General features: G+C 40.5%; 1 protein-coding gene across 1 annotated transcript in view; it reads left to right on the top strand.

The window, feature by feature from the left end:
- Positions 1-17,193, top strand: part of LOC144244936 (ATP-binding cassette sub-family A member 9-like) — a 60,888-nt gene that overhangs the window by 37,132 nt on the left and 6,563 nt on the right. Inside the window, exons 24-33 of the mRNA XM_077780280.1 lie at positions 1,962-2,069; positions 4,903-5,076; positions 5,264-5,377; positions 7,877-7,996; positions 10,514-10,582; positions 11,043-11,134; positions 12,591-12,711; positions 13,554-13,671; positions 14,397-14,488; positions 16,848-17,008. Of these exons, the coding sequence (XP_077636406.1) occupies positions 1,962-2,069; positions 4,903-5,076; positions 5,264-5,377; positions 7,877-7,996; positions 10,514-10,582; positions 11,043-11,134; positions 12,591-12,711; positions 13,554-13,671; positions 14,397-14,488; positions 16,848-17,008 (1,169 nt within the window). The remainder of the gene's footprint in view (positions 1-1,961; positions 2,070-4,902; positions 5,077-5,263; positions 5,378-7,876; positions 7,997-10,513; positions 10,583-11,042; positions 11,135-12,590; positions 12,712-13,553; positions 13,672-14,396; positions 14,489-16,847; positions 17,009-17,193) is intronic.

The following is a 17,193-nucleotide window of genomic DNA, read 5'->3' as shown; positions in this document are numbered from 1 at the left end:
TCTGCTACCGGTAGCTTCTACATATGTTGTCGCCACAGCCTTGGTGACCTGTGTGATAGTCTTGGGTAGCGCTTAGCCTTGACCCCCATCCCTTCTGTAGATGAAGATGCGCTCGCTGTTGCTGAGCAGAATTTCCCTTCAGCCGCTGCCCAGATGTCCTCACTGCCAAGCTCTCTCCAGTTTCCCTTGTTCATTGTTTGACGTGTCCATCATGCAGGTAGTTAACAACTTCCACCCCTTCTCTAAGCTCTGTGCCTCTTCAGAAAGAGCTGTAAGAACTATTGAGTGCCTCTTGCATGCTGTTTGAAAGCTATAGAGATATGGGGTGTGATGAGGGCTGCCCCACATTCCTCATAATCACTTGATGCAGTGTTTTCTCCAACCACATCACAGGAATCTCTCCTCCAAATCTCTTGAGCAGAAACAACTGCCTCCCAGTTTACAGGAGGCTCCAAGTGAACTTCAGATATTTAGAACATTTACTGTGTGATTTATATGTATTATCATATTTAAATGTCCTAATAAGACTTTATGATGGACAGTATTATTATTATCATTATTATTACACATTGAAGGAAACTGCGGCATATAGACATACTCATATGTTTACTTAGCTATTATATCTGAAGTGGCTAGTGAATAATCTGGATAACCAAGAATGAGTGCTCCCAAGAATGAACAGGTCACCTGCACTGAGCTCCTGCCTTTACAAAGATGTAACGACAAAGTATTTGCTATGCACCAGCCCAGCTGACCTTGAGTTCATGAGTTGATAAATTCTCTTTGAACAACCCCTGCTGATTTCCGCACCCAGGACCTGGCATCCTCCTACAGCTCTGCAAGCCCATCCCCCACGGTTCTAAAGCACAGAGCTTGCTGTCCCCAAGAGTTCCTAACCAGTCACCCCTGCATGTCCTCACCGGACCAAATTACCCAGTTGATGTCAAATGCCTCTGTTGGTCCCTCCAGGCTGAGCCCTACAAAACTCTGACTCCGGGGGGTGGGGCATAATCTAACATGGACATAGCATGTTGTTTACAAACCAAGTTGTGAGTAAGGAGGCTGGCTGTTTAGACTAATTGGCAATTTTTCCATTCCTAAAGATCTGCCAGATCTGGAAAATCTACAAGGTGGTCACAGGCAAAGGTATCAAATGGGTGAGGTGGTCCTTGGTATCTTTTCTACCACATCCGGGGCTGTCTCTCTACATAAGCATCTTTACTTGGGCAGTTTTTATGTGCTCAGAAGGACACTGAGGTTTAGGAGGGGCTGAGAGGAGAGGGAAGTAACCCACGACACATGACCTCAGATGACCTGCTGCGTAGTGAGGCAACTAATCGTATATTAAACTAAGGCTTCTAGCAAAGCCCAAGGTGCTCCTTACCCTGTATAGGATTTTTAATTTTTTAAATTCACTGTCCATATATAGAGGTGTGCTGAGCATTTTTCTCCAAGACCCACCACTTACTTCCTCATATCCACCCACTCATGAATTTCTATCTGCCAGATCCCTGAAGACATTTGAACTTGCCACTTCCGCACCACATTGAGCTAAATGAATGATGCTTCATAAATGTTGAACTGAACTGATTTGTCCCCGATTACTGAGAGTAGCGAAATAGCTCCTCCCACTGACAGTGCACCAACTCTGTTGTCTATTAAAACATGGGCTAATTGTTGCCGATGAGGCTTCGTGCCTGCCTCACAAGCTATTAACTGGGGACCTTAGCCAGTGGCCCCACACGGACCATGGAGTTTGCATCTTCCTAAGTAAATCAGGAGATGTGTTCAAAATCCCCATGTTCCTGTGATTGAAAGAACGTGGGTAAGGAGTTGCAAATAGGACCGTGGGAAGTGCTCTGGGTGATTAGACCAATTCACATATTCAAATGATTTAGTTAAGTACCAATGAACCATACGTCCAACTGCCATCAGCTCACATGTTCTGCTCATGATTTCAGGAGCACATGTCTTACGACCATGAGTACCTGAGTAACGCCTTCTTCTGGATCCCTGTGGCAGCCTGTTTCACGCCTTACATTGCAATGAGCAGCATCAGTGACTATAAAGTAAGAAGAGTTAAAGTTCTTACCTGTTCTTGTCACTCACAGACCCCTTCTCCATGTTATGACCATACATTTACACGCAGGCAGCGCACCTAGTGTATGTGCTTGCAGCAATGCATCGTCAGGCATTTTAATAAAAGGTTGATAAACACGATACAATGACAACTTTTCTGAAACAAATTTGAAACTTCAGGAAGGACAGCTTGGGACGTTCCATCTGCTAACAGGGAACGACAGCCTTCCTCTGGTTTATCACTTAGATTTCATGGATGACCATAGCCCTCCAACACCATCACAATGTGTCCCTCAGGGATGGTTTTCACTTTAAGATGGTGGTGAAGTTAGGTTAAAGTCCTAACCAACTCAGCACAGCACTTTGGCAAGTTGTTGAAAAAGATTGCCCTCTAAAGGTTCATTCTTACTTCATTCCATTGGAACATACCTGTAGTAAAAAAAATTTTTTAAGGTATTTATCTAAAATTCAAAATTGTGGCGCCTGGGTGGCTTAGTCGGTTGAGTGTCTGACTTCAGCTCAGGTCATGATCTCGTGGTCCGTGGGTTTGAGCCTCGCATCAGGCTCTGAGCTGACAGCTCAGAGCCTGGAACCTGTTTCAAATTCTATGTCTCCCTCTCTCTCTGCCCCTCCCCAGCTTGTGCTCTGTCTCTGTCTCAAAAATAAATAAACGTCAAAAAAAATTTTTTTAATAAATAAAAATAAAATAAAATTCAAAATTTATCTAACGTTACCAATTCCATGGTATTGATACCACTTTCTCCTTAACCTCCACAGCCGACTAACGGTGATGTCTTGGAATTTGCTTCTGAAATATGTCTAGAATCTTTCCACATTCCTCCACCCTCTCCTTCAACACCCTAGTCAGGGTCACTGTCATCTCTCTCCTGGACGAGCACATCAGCCTCCCTAACTGCTCACTGTGGATCCTCGTTTGTCTTCTCCGTATCCATTCTCCACACAGTGTGACAGACCAATTACTTAAAAGCACACACCTGACCATGTTGATCGCCTGCCTAAGTCCCCTCAGTGGTTTCTTGCCAAACCAAAGAGTAAGAATGAAATCCTTGCTGCACAACCTGAGAAGCCATGCATGGTCTAGACCCGGATGTCTCTCTCCAGTTTGATATAACACCCCATCACCCTGATGACTATGTTTAGCCTGCTGACTTCTTTCCAGTTTCCTGAGGGCATTAACTGTGCCCACTGCCTTCAGTGCTCCCTACCGATCACGTGTATCACTCCTACTCACTGCTTAGACCCTAACTCCAGTCCTTCACAAGAGAATCCTCTATGATGGATACACTAATTACAGCTCACCTCCTTTTTTTTTTATTTTTTAATGTTTGTTTATTTTTGAGGGAGAGAGAGAGAGAGAGACAGAGCATGAGTGGGGGTGGGGAGGTGCAAAGAGAGAGAGACACAGAATCTGAACCAGGCTCCAGCCTCTGAGCTCTCCACACAGAGCCCGATGTGGGACTCAAACTCATGAACTTGAGATCATGACCTGAGCCAAAGTCAGACACCTAACCAACTAACTGAGCCAGGTGCCCCCAGTTCATCTGCCTTCTAAAGGCTCTCATGTGATTCTTATCTTAATATTTTTAATTTTACTTCTTAAATTTTATTTTTTATTTGAGAGAGAGAGAGATCCAGGGAAAGAGAGAAAAAGAGACAGAGAGAGAATCCAAAGTAGGCTCCATGCTCAGTGCAGAACCCAATGCAAGGGTCGATCCCATGAACCTGGGATCATGACCTGAGCTAAAATCAAGAGTCAGACGCTCAACCGACTGTGCCACCCAGGCGCCCCACTTCTTAAATTATAATTTAAAAATTTTAATTATGTAGCTTTTGCTACATTTATGTGCATATTGCTTTTATCTCCCTTCCTCACTGCAACTCAAACAACCCCATGACCAGTACAAAGTCAGGCACATGGTCTGCTCAGTAAACAAACACATCAATGAACAGAAAATGTCCAACTCTCTAACACACCCTCACTATTATTCTCTTTCTTGCTTTTTTTCTGGGTACATTCCCTTTCTCAGAATATTTGTCTCCATTCCAACTTTTGTCCTAATGAATGTCTTTATATAGACGTACTTTTAGATTTAAAATTTTCATTACTTGTGTTTCACTGTTAGGAAAATTCAAGGAATATTTTAAGCCTTGTGTTAAAACCGTCACTGCAACCATATAGTTTATAAGTGGGTCACAACATCAAAATCTACTTCCTAGCTTCTCTATGTAATAATGAAAGATGCAGTTTACTTCAAGACCATAAATCAAGACCATTTTTATCTTAGTGATTTTAGCAGACATCTTCTTATGCCAACTTTAAGACTGCATAATGAAATGGACTTGTTAGAAGATCATTCCTTGGGCCTAAAATAAAATGTCAATTATAAAATGGACTGTTTACATCCAGCATAAATTTTAAGAGTCTTATGGGAAATTATAAACCTACATCCTTTGAATCTTTGTACAATTTGCGAGTCCTCATTCGTGTCGAAAGGAAGAGTAGCATTGCAAAGAAAAGAACAAGAATCTTCTCACTGAGGCGATGCCCCGTCATTCTGTGGGGGGATGTGAGCTGGTTATGGTAGCGCATTTCCATTTTGGATGATGAAGTCACCTTACAGTCTAGAGTGTCACAGTTCCCCTGATGGAGCAGGATGGTAAGTGACAGTGTCATTCACTAAATCAACGTGATATATGAAAGGGACACAGGGGGGAAAAATGGATGACTTGTGACCACATATCTGCAATTTCTCAAACCTCAATTATTCAGCACTTTTGATGATTCTTCCTTTTCTTTACCAGAAAAAAGCTCACTCCCAGCTCCGGATTTCAGGCCTCTACCCATCCGCTTACTGGTTCGGCCAGGCGCTGGTGGATATTTCACTCTACTTCTTGATCCTCCTTCTTATGCAGATAATGGATTATGTGTTTAGCCCAGATGAGATTATATTTATAATTCACAACCTGTTAGTTCAGGTAAGTGGTAAAAATTATGAGATGGTTTTATTAGACTATATTTCATGAATGCAATAACATGATTAATCTTAAACTAAAGAACTTCAAATTACCTTTCCTGTAGCATAGTTTGGAAAGGTGAGGTTCAAGTATGAATACTTTCCTAGATAGTAGTTATCTTATCCAAGCTTCATATTTCTATTTTCAGATCTTGTGTAGTATTGGATATGTCTCTTCTCTGGTTTTCTTGACATATGTGATTTCATTCATTTTTCGCAATGGGAGAAAAAACAGTGGCATCTGGTCATTTTTCTTCTTAATCGTGAGTATGCGTTCAGTACATATTTTAAAAATTATTTTTAAATAATTTAAGAATATATGTTTTAAAGGCAAAATCAACAAGGGAAAGAATATCAAACTGAAAAAGCTTCTGCACAGAAAACAAAACAATCAACAAAGTGATAGGGCAATGTATGGAATGGGGGAAATATTTACAAGGCATATATCTAGTAAGGGGTTAGTGTCCAAGATATGTAAGGAACCTATATAACTCAATAGCAAAGTAAGCATCGTCATCATCATCTGATTTTAAAATGGGTAAAGGACCTAGATAGACATTTTTCTGCAGAATACACCCAAATGGCCACAGGTAAATGAAAACAAGCTTAATGTGACTAATCATCAGGAAAATGCAAATCAAAACCACACTGAGATCCCATCTCACATCTGTTAGAAAGGCTATCATCACAAAGACAAGAGATAAGAAATGCTGAATGCTGACAAGGATATGGAGAAAAGGGAATCCTTTCCGCTGTTATTGGAAATGTAAATGGGTGCAGCCACTATGGAAAACGGTAATGTAAGTTGCCCAGAAATTTAAAAAACAGAAGTACTAGATGATCCAGCAATTCTGCTTCTGGATATTTACCTTAAGGAAATGAAATCACTGTTTTTTAGAGATATGTGTACCCCATGTTTATTGTAGCATTATTCATAATAGCCAAGACGTGGAAACAACCTAATTATCCACTAGGTGAATAAAGAAAATGTCATAGATACATAACAATGGAATATTATTCAGCCATAAAAAGAAGGAAAGCCTGCCGCTTGCAGGATGAATCTTGGGGAGATTGGGCTAAATGACATAAGTCAGACAGAAAAAGACATATACTGTATGATCTTACATGTATCTGGCACCTAAAAAACCAACCTCATAGAAACAAAGAAATGAATGGTGGTTACCAGGGGCTGTGGGTGAAGGAAACGAGGAGATATTGGTGAAAGGGTACACACTTCATTATCAGATGAGTAAGTTCTGGGGATCTAATTTATAGCATGTTGAGTATAGTTAACAAGACTGTACCATTTACTTGGAAGTTGCTAAGAGAGTAACTCTTAAATCTTCTCATTGTAACAACAAAATGGTAACAATGTAAAGTCAGGGATGTGTCAACTAACCTTATTTTGGTAATCATTTCACAATACATATGTGTACCAAATCATCACTCTGTACATCTTAAACTTACACAATGTTATACGTCAGTAATATCTCAAAAAAGCTGGGGCAAGAAAGATGAATCATTTAAGAATGAAATTAATCCAACCAAGAAAGAAGCTAAAATAAAGAATTTAAGAAAATAAGAAATGCTATATAAGCACTGGTCAGGACCACTGAATTCTGTTAAACATGCATGAATATTACATAACTTTGGGAATCATGGTTATAACATATTTATATTTTAAAAATCCACAATGTATAATAGTTCCTTTTATAAAGTGAGCATAACTTTAGTCACAGACCCTAAGAAAAAGTAAAAAAGGTAATCAAATTACCTTGGAAAATCAAGGACAGTTCCCTAAACAAAAATATGACAAAGCAAACTCAGCAGTAAGTTAAAAGAAGAAGAGTAGGTCAGTGATTTATTTCAGATTGTGACGATGGCTCAGTATTAGCAGCTATCAAACTAACAGAGGAAAACTGAATGAATTAAGAAAACACCATACAACCCCTTTAAAAATGCCCAGCAAAAAGTATAAGCACAGGAGGGACAAATTACTAAAAACCAAACAAAAACTAAAAACAGTAAACTTATACAGCTGTTTGCTTAATGCCAGCAATAAAACAAAGATACCTACAGGAATTAATTATAGTGCCCTGTATCAGTGAGGAGGCGTAACATGGACATTAATTCATGGTTTATAAGAGAATAGACTGTCTCCATCTTTTTGAAAAATACTCTGTTAGTAACTGTTGAAAATTTGAATTCACATAAATGTTAACCTTCGTTTACACCTCTCAGAATCTTTCCTTAAAGACTGTAAGCGTCAATCCATAAGGATTTATGCAGACCATCATTTATAGGAGCAGAGAAATTGAAACACCATACTTTATGAAGGCAAAATTGTTGACTTCTTGCACATTCCATCAAAGTACTGTGCAGCTATGAAAATAAATAACTGGTGTAACTAAACCCAAACAGATGTCTATGACCTATTGTGAAATGGAAAAAAAGAAAATTCAGAGTAATATGTAAGAAATAGCCCTTTTGTCAGAATCTGAATTTCAGCAAGAGCTCCAGCTGATTTGCATGCACACTGAATTTGAGAAGCCCTGTTGTGTCTTAAAAACGTCAGTCACTCCAATATAGAATTATGACACAATCTTATGTAGCAAAGAAAAGAAAAACATGGTGGCAGTATGGCCTTATGAGGCAAACGTTGAAAATAAGAACATTTATGAGATGAATTCTCACCCTCTTGGAAAACATCCTACAATTCAGATTGTTTCACATTAGTGAAATGAGGCTGCACTTTTTTTTAGATCACCATCTTCTCGATAGTTGCTACGGATATAAATGAATATGGATTTGTAGGGCTGCTTCTCTGCACCATATTAATACCACCTTTCACACTGATTGGCTCTCTATTCATTTTCTCCGAGGTAAGTAATTTCACACCTGCCCTAGGGTCATGAAATGTGTGGCCATTGGAGATAGCCTAGAATACTGTAAAAATGTAGGTGGGGTCCTTATCTGTATAATATTTGAAGTCTCTGTCTTTGGAAAGATCATTCTCTTACCATAAGCAAGAGTCATGCCAGTCAATAAGGCAGCTCTGACTTGGTTTATGAAGGTCAAAGCCAACTCCACAGTAGTGGAATTTTATAATTCTCATGATAATCCTCTCTCCTGGGAAAAATGACCCTAGTGGGAGGCTAATGAAATGTGCTTTTTCTGTTCACTTTGGACATATTAGGTTTAAGGTTCCTAATAGGCATGCAATGGGAAATATCAACTAGCCAGTAGGATGTCTGAGTCTGAAATTCAGCATGTGGTTACTGAGATTCATTAGCATAGAAGGGATATCTAAAGCCATGAGACTAGATTATTTAACCTACAGAGTCAGTACAGTTAGAATAAAAATTGGGCCAAAGATTTGACCTTGAACTCCAAAATTTAAAGATTGGGAAGAGGAAGAGTCAGCAAGTCAGGTTAAGAAGGAACCCATGAGGCAGGAGAGAAAATGAGGGGACCGTTGCATGCCAGAATCTCTTCTCAGAAACCCTCCTTAAACACTAAAATCTGTACAGTGGGATGTGTGCCAGATGTCAATGAAGAATGTTTCAGGAAGGAGGGAGTGATTTAGCCACCAACAGGGAGGTCTTAAAAGTTGACAACTGAGAAGAGACCACTGGATTTGACTACATGGAAGTCATTGGTGATATTAACAAGATAGAATTCAATGAAGATTGAACATAAAACCTAACAAGAGTAAGCTTAGTAGATACTGTGAAATGAGGAAGGAATGCAGGGTGTAGAGGCAGCAATTTCTGGTTTTAGTAAAAAGGATAACAGAGAGATGGAAAAGTAGATGACTGAGAATATATTTTTAAGAAGGGAGATAACGTGCTAATATAAGAGAAATTTTTGATGAAAAGAGAGACATGAACTACCTAAGAAGCCAAGTCCTTGAATAGCTGAGAGAAAAAAAAGTCATATAGCACTCAAAAGAGAGGTCGCCTTCCATAAAGGCAGAAACACTCCATCTGTTTATCAAGATTGTGGCCAACAGCAGATAGTTCAGTGGCTTTGATGGTAGAAAGTTGCATGATTCGCTTATGACTGATCCTATTTTCTTAAAGAAAGAGGTGAAGCTATCCACTTAGAGTAAGGTAAACAAGGGTGTCGGGGTTTTGAGGATAGAGGAACATATGTAAACAATCGTTTCAGAAAGTAGGTCCATAGAATTGACAGGAAGTGCTCAAAGGGTCCTTGCCCTACTTTTCAAGTGAAGTCAGCAAAGTTGATGTTTGTTTGTTTGTTTGTTTGTTTGTTTATCATAGTCTCCTTCTCAGATGCAGTTCAGGGTGGGTGGAGTCGGGTTCAATCAGGGTTAGTGTTTTGCCACATGAATCTGACAAAGAAAAAGGTAAAGGAGCAGCAGTTCTGTGTAAGGAGGAATTGTAACCACAGATCGTGGAATGATGGAGTTAAGGAAATTAGGAGGCTTATGGACAGCGAGAAAGTAGTTGGGTTGGTGGATTGGAGGGTCATCAGCTGCAAATGATGGGGTTAAGGATAGTAGAGCAAAGAAGCTGAAGAAATAAAACATGGTAGACAGGGCAAAGATCGGGGGGTCTAAAGTTGATTTGGGATGTGGTACAGTGGTTGGAAGTGAGCGACCAAGGCACGTACAAGGACAAGACCCTTTGAAATAACATCAGGGTCCTGGCAAACTCTTCAATGAGCAAAAACAAAATCATCTTTTCTAGATGGTGGATGGCTGTGATAGAGGTTTACCAAATTAGCTTAAAATCGTTCAGAAAAAAAGGTCCTGGAAAATGTACCTCAGGAAACAAAATTGGCTCTTTACTCACTAAAGAGCTGGGGGATGTTTCAAAATGTATTGTGAATCTAATGAAAATCATGCACTGAAGTATTATGCCTGTGTATTATGTATGCACGTATTGTAAATCTAAAGACAACCATGCAAAACTCCAGGCAAAGAGCTTTGTCTTTAGCTCTGACTATTCTCAGAGCACGTGGAGCAAGGGACAGAGCAATATAAGGGCTCCAGGGTCCTTGGAGAAGAGACGGAAGGAACACAGATGTAGAGAGCAAGGCAGGTAAAGTTAGAGGAGAGGCTTTGTCCTAAGACAAATCTTGCCCGTGGCTTTGATGGGTCCTCCCCTTACCCGCTGGGATTCTCCTAGCAGGCAAATCCTGCTGACTCACAGTGTTACGTATAAAAGCATCTGAACTTAGAGCCAAGCACAGGGTAACAGGGCACCGAGTGACCTTGAGAGCAAGGAAGGCACATTACACAGAAATTGACTTTTACCTGATGCACAAGAGAAAACTCTGGCAAGGTCATTTAATGGACATTAATTCATCTTATATGAGATGAGATTCAAGAACAGGTAAAGGTTCATCTAAACATGCCTTTCCTCATTTTACAGATTTCTCCTGACTCTGTGGATTATTTAGGAGCTTCAGAACATCAGATTGTGTTTCTGGCACTGCTAATAGTAAGAATACATTTCCGCTGAAATGTGCTTGCATGAGAGGGGCGCATGTGTATGCTTAGCGTTAAGTTAAAAAGTTTAATTTTGGCACTTAAAAATCCAGCATTTTAGGCATCTGAACCACCACACACACACACACACACACACACACACACACACACGGGCTTTAAAATCTGGACCACTGTGTTTATAATCATCACCTGATGCTGAGTATGAAGCCCAAGTTCTCAATGAAATGAATAGTCCTGGGACCAGCTTACTACTATCTTGTCTGTTATGGTTTCTCTGAAGAGCAGTGTTTTTGGCTCTGAGAGCTTCATTGGACGTTAAGTAGATTGTCTTTCAAACTTGTGAAAACATTATCAGGTCTATCTTCATGCTCAAACACCTCAAATAAATTCCAATATTGAAATTGTTGCTTTTATGGTGATTTCTAATATTGATTGTCTTTTTTTCCCCTTAGCCTTACCTTCACTTTTGCATTTTTGTTTTTGTTCTACGGTGTCTGGAAATGAAGTTCAGGAAGAAACTAATGAGAAAAGATCCTGTGTTCAGGTTGAGAACATTCAAAGAAAATTTCATGTTTTATTTAAATACTCATTGTTTAAAACATGTGCCTAAGATGATTAAGTAAAAATTACTGCATGGTATTGTTCCTTTTTAAAATTTTTTAACATTTATTTATTTTTTGAGAGACAGAGACAGAGTGTAAGCAGGGGAAGGGCAGAGAGAGAGGGAGACACAGAATCTGAAGCAGGCTCCAGGCTCTGAGCCGCCCGCACAGAGCCCAACGCGGGGCTCGAACCCACAAACCGTGAGATCATGACCTGAGCTGAAGTTGGACGCTTAACCAACTAAGCCACCCAGGCGCCCTGCATGGGGTTGTTTTTTTAGGAATTGTGTACTATACAAAATTATTATAATTCATGCTATTTTAATGAGCTTACTACCTGGTAAGAGAAGCTACATTAGCACACATAAAACACTGAAAAATTAAGGTAATTTCACTTACATGCTAGAAGAAAGTTATATGTGTGAGGTAAAATCTTTAAAATAATGGGTAAGTGTGGATAAACAATGGCCAATCCAGGAAGATAGAATTGTCTAAGCAAAAGAACAGCAAAAAGCTGTTGATATAAACAGCACCTTCCTATAGATTTGAGAAGGCAGCTGGAAAAAAGCTTTAAGGTTTGTGCCAGAGGATAATGGAAAATTACATTGAAGCTAAATTTTGGAGGGTTTTGAGAGAGAGAAGCACCAGGAAGTCTTTGCAAATTATACAATGGGAAACAGAGGCAAGTGTGTTTCAGAAACCTCGCCTAACTTACAAAATACGAATCAAGTTCAAGTGTGAAGTAGGTGGCAGAGCAGGAGTGTCACGTGCTGACAGCCATGTTTTAGGAAATGTGTTTACAGCAGTAATGTGTAACAGTATGAAGGAGGGAGCTGAGAATGGACAGTCGTCAGTGGTGGGGATGATGAAGCAAAGAACTGGACGGGTCGCAGTCAGGAATGAGAGATTCTGACACCTATTCCTAAGAAAAGACAGTGCTCACTTGCTGTTAATCATGCGCCCTGGATTTTCTGGGATTGTGTCCCTGATTCGAACTGTTTTAATCCACAGTTCTTGCAATGTCTTCAGAATTCCAAGTTATCTGTGTCAAAATTCTAGCTGCTAGGTGCCTTTCTCATGCAAATGTGGCCCCAAATCCGTTGCCAGAGAGCATGTACTGTTTTATTGTTAAAAAAAAAAAAAAAAAAAAGCCACAACTGATGCGGAAAATTAAACTGAGGCAGAAAGCAAGGACGATGTAAGAGTTACATCATTTGGCTCATTGATGGAAACCAGGCTGTTTGCCAGGCAGATGGGACAGAGCAGAAAAACGGTGACTGTGTTGTACTCATGGTTCATCGATTCAAATAGCTGAGAGCAGTCTGAAGAATGTTCGCTATTTTTGCAATAAGTCTTTCAACTGGAAACCTGTTATTAACACACTGTTTTGACTTGTAGAATTTCTCCAAGAGGCAGTGATATTTTTCCAAACCCCGAAGAACCTGAAGGGGAGGATGAAGATGTTCAGATGGAAAGGACGGAAACCACAAATGCAATGATGGTTGCGGACGCTGAAGAGGTCGAGCTACTAAAAATGTTCATCCAAGAAAGGGGGCTACCTCCGAATCTTAATATTTTGAGAAACACTTTGAGGTTCTCTCATCCTTGCCCATGTAGCTCAGTACTTGACTTCAGTGGCTAAGCAATGCCCGCAGAGAGAAGAGAACGAGGGAAATACACACACAGACACACAGACACAGCCTTGTTAATTTATTTTCCGGGTCGTTGTGTGGGGAAGCAGAGCTTAACATGACAAAGCCTAAGTGAGACTTTGTGAGTTGAACGGGCTGACTAATGCTTGCTGCGAGAGGAGACTGTTCATCTGGGGTATATGTGTGTTTGTGTCATGTGTGTACATGTGTGTGTCTTAACAGCCCTGTTGATTTGGTGGATGTCTCTATTCCTATTTCCTGAGGAAGGGCGAGGACAGATTGTGCGATACGGTGCAAATGTTATTTCCTGCAGGGCTACAGACTGGGAGAGTTCACTTGAAAATGGCAGTGGAGGGAGGCAAACCACAAGAGACTCTTAAATACTGAGAACAAACTCAGTATTTAAGTTTGTTCTTAAATATTGAGGGTTGATGGGGGTGGAGGAGGGGGAAGTGGGTGATGGGCCCTGAGGAGGTCGCTTGTTGGGATGAGCGCTGGGCGTTGCATGGAAACCAATTTGACAATAAATTATATTTAAAAAAGGAAGCGATGATACTCTCACTTTAAGAAAAGAAAAGAAAATGGCAGTTTCTGGGGCCTGTCTGAGCTGTGATGCTGCACAGGGAAAAATGTGGCTGGAGGGAGTGTGGAACACTCACTCATTTCAAGGTGAGAATAAAGGCCCATTGTTACTTGCTTGTCTCTGCAGAAACCGGTCATCATTGCGAGCTGTCTGCGGAAGGAGTATGCAGGCCAGAAGAGAAACTGTTTTGCCAAGAGGAAGAAAAAAGTGGCCATAAGAAACGTCTCCTTCTGTGTTAGAAAAGGTTGGAGGCAGTAGTTTTACCTGTCAGCAGAGCCAGCTCAACCTCTGGAGATGAGTTCTTTGGGAGGGAATAATACTTCCTGGAGATGGGGCCATGTGCTGATGAGCATGCAAGGCAGCCAGCTCATCGCCACATCCATCCTGCTTAAAAGCCTCAGTGATCATATAACCATGGCTTTTTTTTTCTTTGCCTAAGAAGACAGTTATGTCTGTTCTAAAAAAACAGGCAAATAGCCAATAAAGAATAAAAGTAAAACAAACAAACAAAAAACAATAAAACACACACACACAAAAGGAGTTAGTCTTTCTATTAAGAAGGCTGGTATAGCTTTTAAAGTAATATCATTTATTTCACCCCAGGGAATGTGCACAGGAGGGACCTCATTGCGGCCCAGGAGTACACTGTTCATTCTAACAAACAGCACATTTTGTGCAAGGGTCCTTTAAATGCAACAGACTTTGGGAACAAAATTTGTTTCAATGCCAGCTCGGTATCTTATCGGCTCTATGTCCATGGGCAACGTCCATATCCTCCTGAGTTTCTTGGCCTATAAAAGGAAGCCAGTAACAATGCTAGGTTTGTGTGTGAGTGAAGAATAGGTAAGATAATATATCTGTGCACTTGACACAGAGCTTGGCGCATCGTGAGCCCTCCAGCAGGATTTGTTTATATTTGTACTATAATTATTTGAAGCTATTAATTCTAAGCCTACCTATTTCTTCCAGGTGAAGTCATAGGGTTCTTAGGACACAACGGAGCTGGTAAAAGTACAACTATTAAGATGATAACTGGAGACACAAATCCAACCTCAGGGCAGGTCAGTAAACACACAGAAAGCTGGTCATTAATGCTGCCTAGAACAAGCATTAACCAATGAATATTGATGACAGTCTTAAAAATACATAAATGATCCTTTCTTATTAATCCATTAATGTATGCATTGAATGAAGAGGATTAATTAAAAATTTCTCTCCTTAATTCCAAAAATAGTTAGGTGCTGGAAAAGGGCTACCTACTATCTGTAATATCCTTTTTATTGAATGAAAGGTAGCGACATTAAAAGGAAATGTTTGGGTAAGTTAAACTAAACATTAGCTTTATTCATGGTCAAAGATCTTCGGGTTTTTTTGTTGTTTGCTTTTTGTTTTTACTTGTGTATCCTGAGAACTTGTTGAATTGCCAAGATCCAGGCCTTATTCAGAAAATAGAAATGATAGATTAGAGAAAAAAATAATGATTGTCTAAATTCCAAATCAAAAACTAGAATGGTGTGTGAATGCCACTTGGCAGTATGTCTAGACCAAGTCAGATAAAATAATGGATAGGGTCCAAAGGACCACAGCATTGAGGAGGAGCTGCTGCTGACATGTGACCGAAGTTTAAGGGCACAGGAAGCAATCATGAAGAGAAGTTATACAGTGGTGTGGATTGCTACAGAGGTTTCCAAACAGTCTTTCCATTTCTACTCTTGCCTCACGCAGCAGCCAAAGTAGTCCTTAAAAGATGCAGATGAGATCATGTCTCTATCCTACTTAGCATCCTTCTCTTATATTTGATCCCAAATCTTGGGGCGCCTGGGTAGCTCAGTCGGTTGAACATCTGGCTCTTGACTTCATCTCAGGTCATGATCCCAGAGTTGTGAGATCAAGCCCTGTGTCGGGCTCCATGCTGAGTGAGAAGCCTGCTTAAGATTCTGTCTCCCTCTGCCCCTTCCCCTCTCTCTCCCCCTTCTCAAAAAAAAAAATATAAATAAATAATAAATAAGTAAGCAAATAAAATAAATAAGAAGATCCAAAACCTTTACTATGACCAAAAAAGATCCTGCAAGATCTGGGCTCTGCTCACCCCTTACTCACATTGGCCTTTGGTCATCTTCCATCTCTAGGATGTTTGGGTTTATTTTTCCATTGGCCAAGAGTGCTCTTCCTTCGGCTTTGCATGTACTTGGTTACCTCCTTCTGGTCACCTCAAAATTTACCTCCCCAAAAGGACTTTCCTCGACTACATTGGATCTTCTTTATCACATTTATTGCCTTGAAAATATCAAGCAAGGACTGTAATTCATCCCCATATGTGATTACTTGCTTTTATTTCCCCTTTCTCTCTCTAGATTGAAAGCTCTGTGAGTCCACATTAACTAGTTCTCTCCTCTTTTGTACTGGGGAGACACAATATAGTGTCAAGGTCAAGGGCTTAGATTCTGAAGGCAGATCCCAGCTTTAACCTCCCAGGTTTACCTTGGGTGACCTTCTGCCCAGGTTTCTAAAATCGATGCCACATTAGTTTTCTCCTCTGTTAAACAGGGATGATAAAGCTAATACCTGAGTCAAATATGGTTTTTCTAAGGATAAAGTAATTCAAAACACGTAAGGTGCTTAGACTCTGACACCTAGTAAGCCATGGTCACACCACTTGTTAATATGATCATACAGTACAGTGACCGGCTCATAAAAATAAGTGCTATCTATTGGTATTTATGGGTTCCTGTGTGCTAGACTAGTGCCTAGGACTTTTCATTTATTACCTTAGTTCAGGATTTCTCAGGTCTGGCACTGGTGACATTTTGGACTTGATGATTTTTATTGTGAGGAACTGTCCTGTGCATTGTGGGATATCGAGCAGCCTCACCGACCTCTATGCACTCGATCCCAGCAGCACCCAAGTGTAACAACCAAAAACCTCTGCAGACATGACCAGACGTCCTCTGGAAGGAGGATTGGCCTGAATTCAGGATCACTGCCTTATTTTACAAGAAACTTGTGAAACAGATCCTATATCTATAGCTAATTTGACATTGGGGAAATAGAATCCTCAATGAGTATCGAATCCTTTGAATGTTTGGATCAATGAAAGAAGTCAAGCAATGGACAACCAAGTAAACAACCCTGAATTCAATCAAGGTAATGGACTTGGTAATAAAGTCTAAACTACAGTAGAGGGATATGACAATGTAGAATATCTTCCTTTTGATTTACGGAGTTATTACCATCTTTTTCTTAGAGCTAAGTGATCCCTTATTTACTTTTGCACTCTTGGCCACCACGGGTGTGAGAGAAGGGGGTCACAGAAATACACACTCATGTGCACATACACATGTATACACAATTTTGGACTGAATGTGAGAATGAACTTTTTGTTCACTGAAAAGTTCAGTGAACAATGTTCATTGTTCATAGGTGATATTGAAAGGGAGCGGTGAAGGGGCTTCCCTCGGGTTCCTGGGGTACTGTCCTCAGGAGAACGTGCTCTGGCCCACCCTGTCAGTGAGGGAACACCTGGAGGTGTTTGCCGCCATCAAAGGGCTGAAGAAGGGAGACGCCACAGCTGCCATCACACGGTACATGGGGGAGACACGCCCATTCTCTACTGGGGGGATGTGGTAGGAATGACTTTGACACAGAATTAAGGAAGGATTAAGGTTCCTAACTGACGACTCCATCCTTGTGGGAGAAGGCTTAGTCACCAAGAAGCCAGTTCGGTGCTGTGTTCTCGCACATTAAGCCCAGAGAGAAAAGTGTCATA

The sequence above is a fragment of the Crocuta crocuta genome, unplaced genomic scaffold (assembly GCF_008692635.1).
Source record: "Crocuta crocuta isolate KB4526 unplaced genomic scaffold, BGI_CrCroc_1.0 scaffold288, whole genome shotgun sequence".
Classification (NCBI taxonomy): Eukaryota; Metazoa; Chordata; class Mammalia; order Carnivora; family Hyaenidae; genus Crocuta; species Crocuta crocuta.
This window is presented reverse-complemented; position numbering and strand designations above follow the sequence as displayed.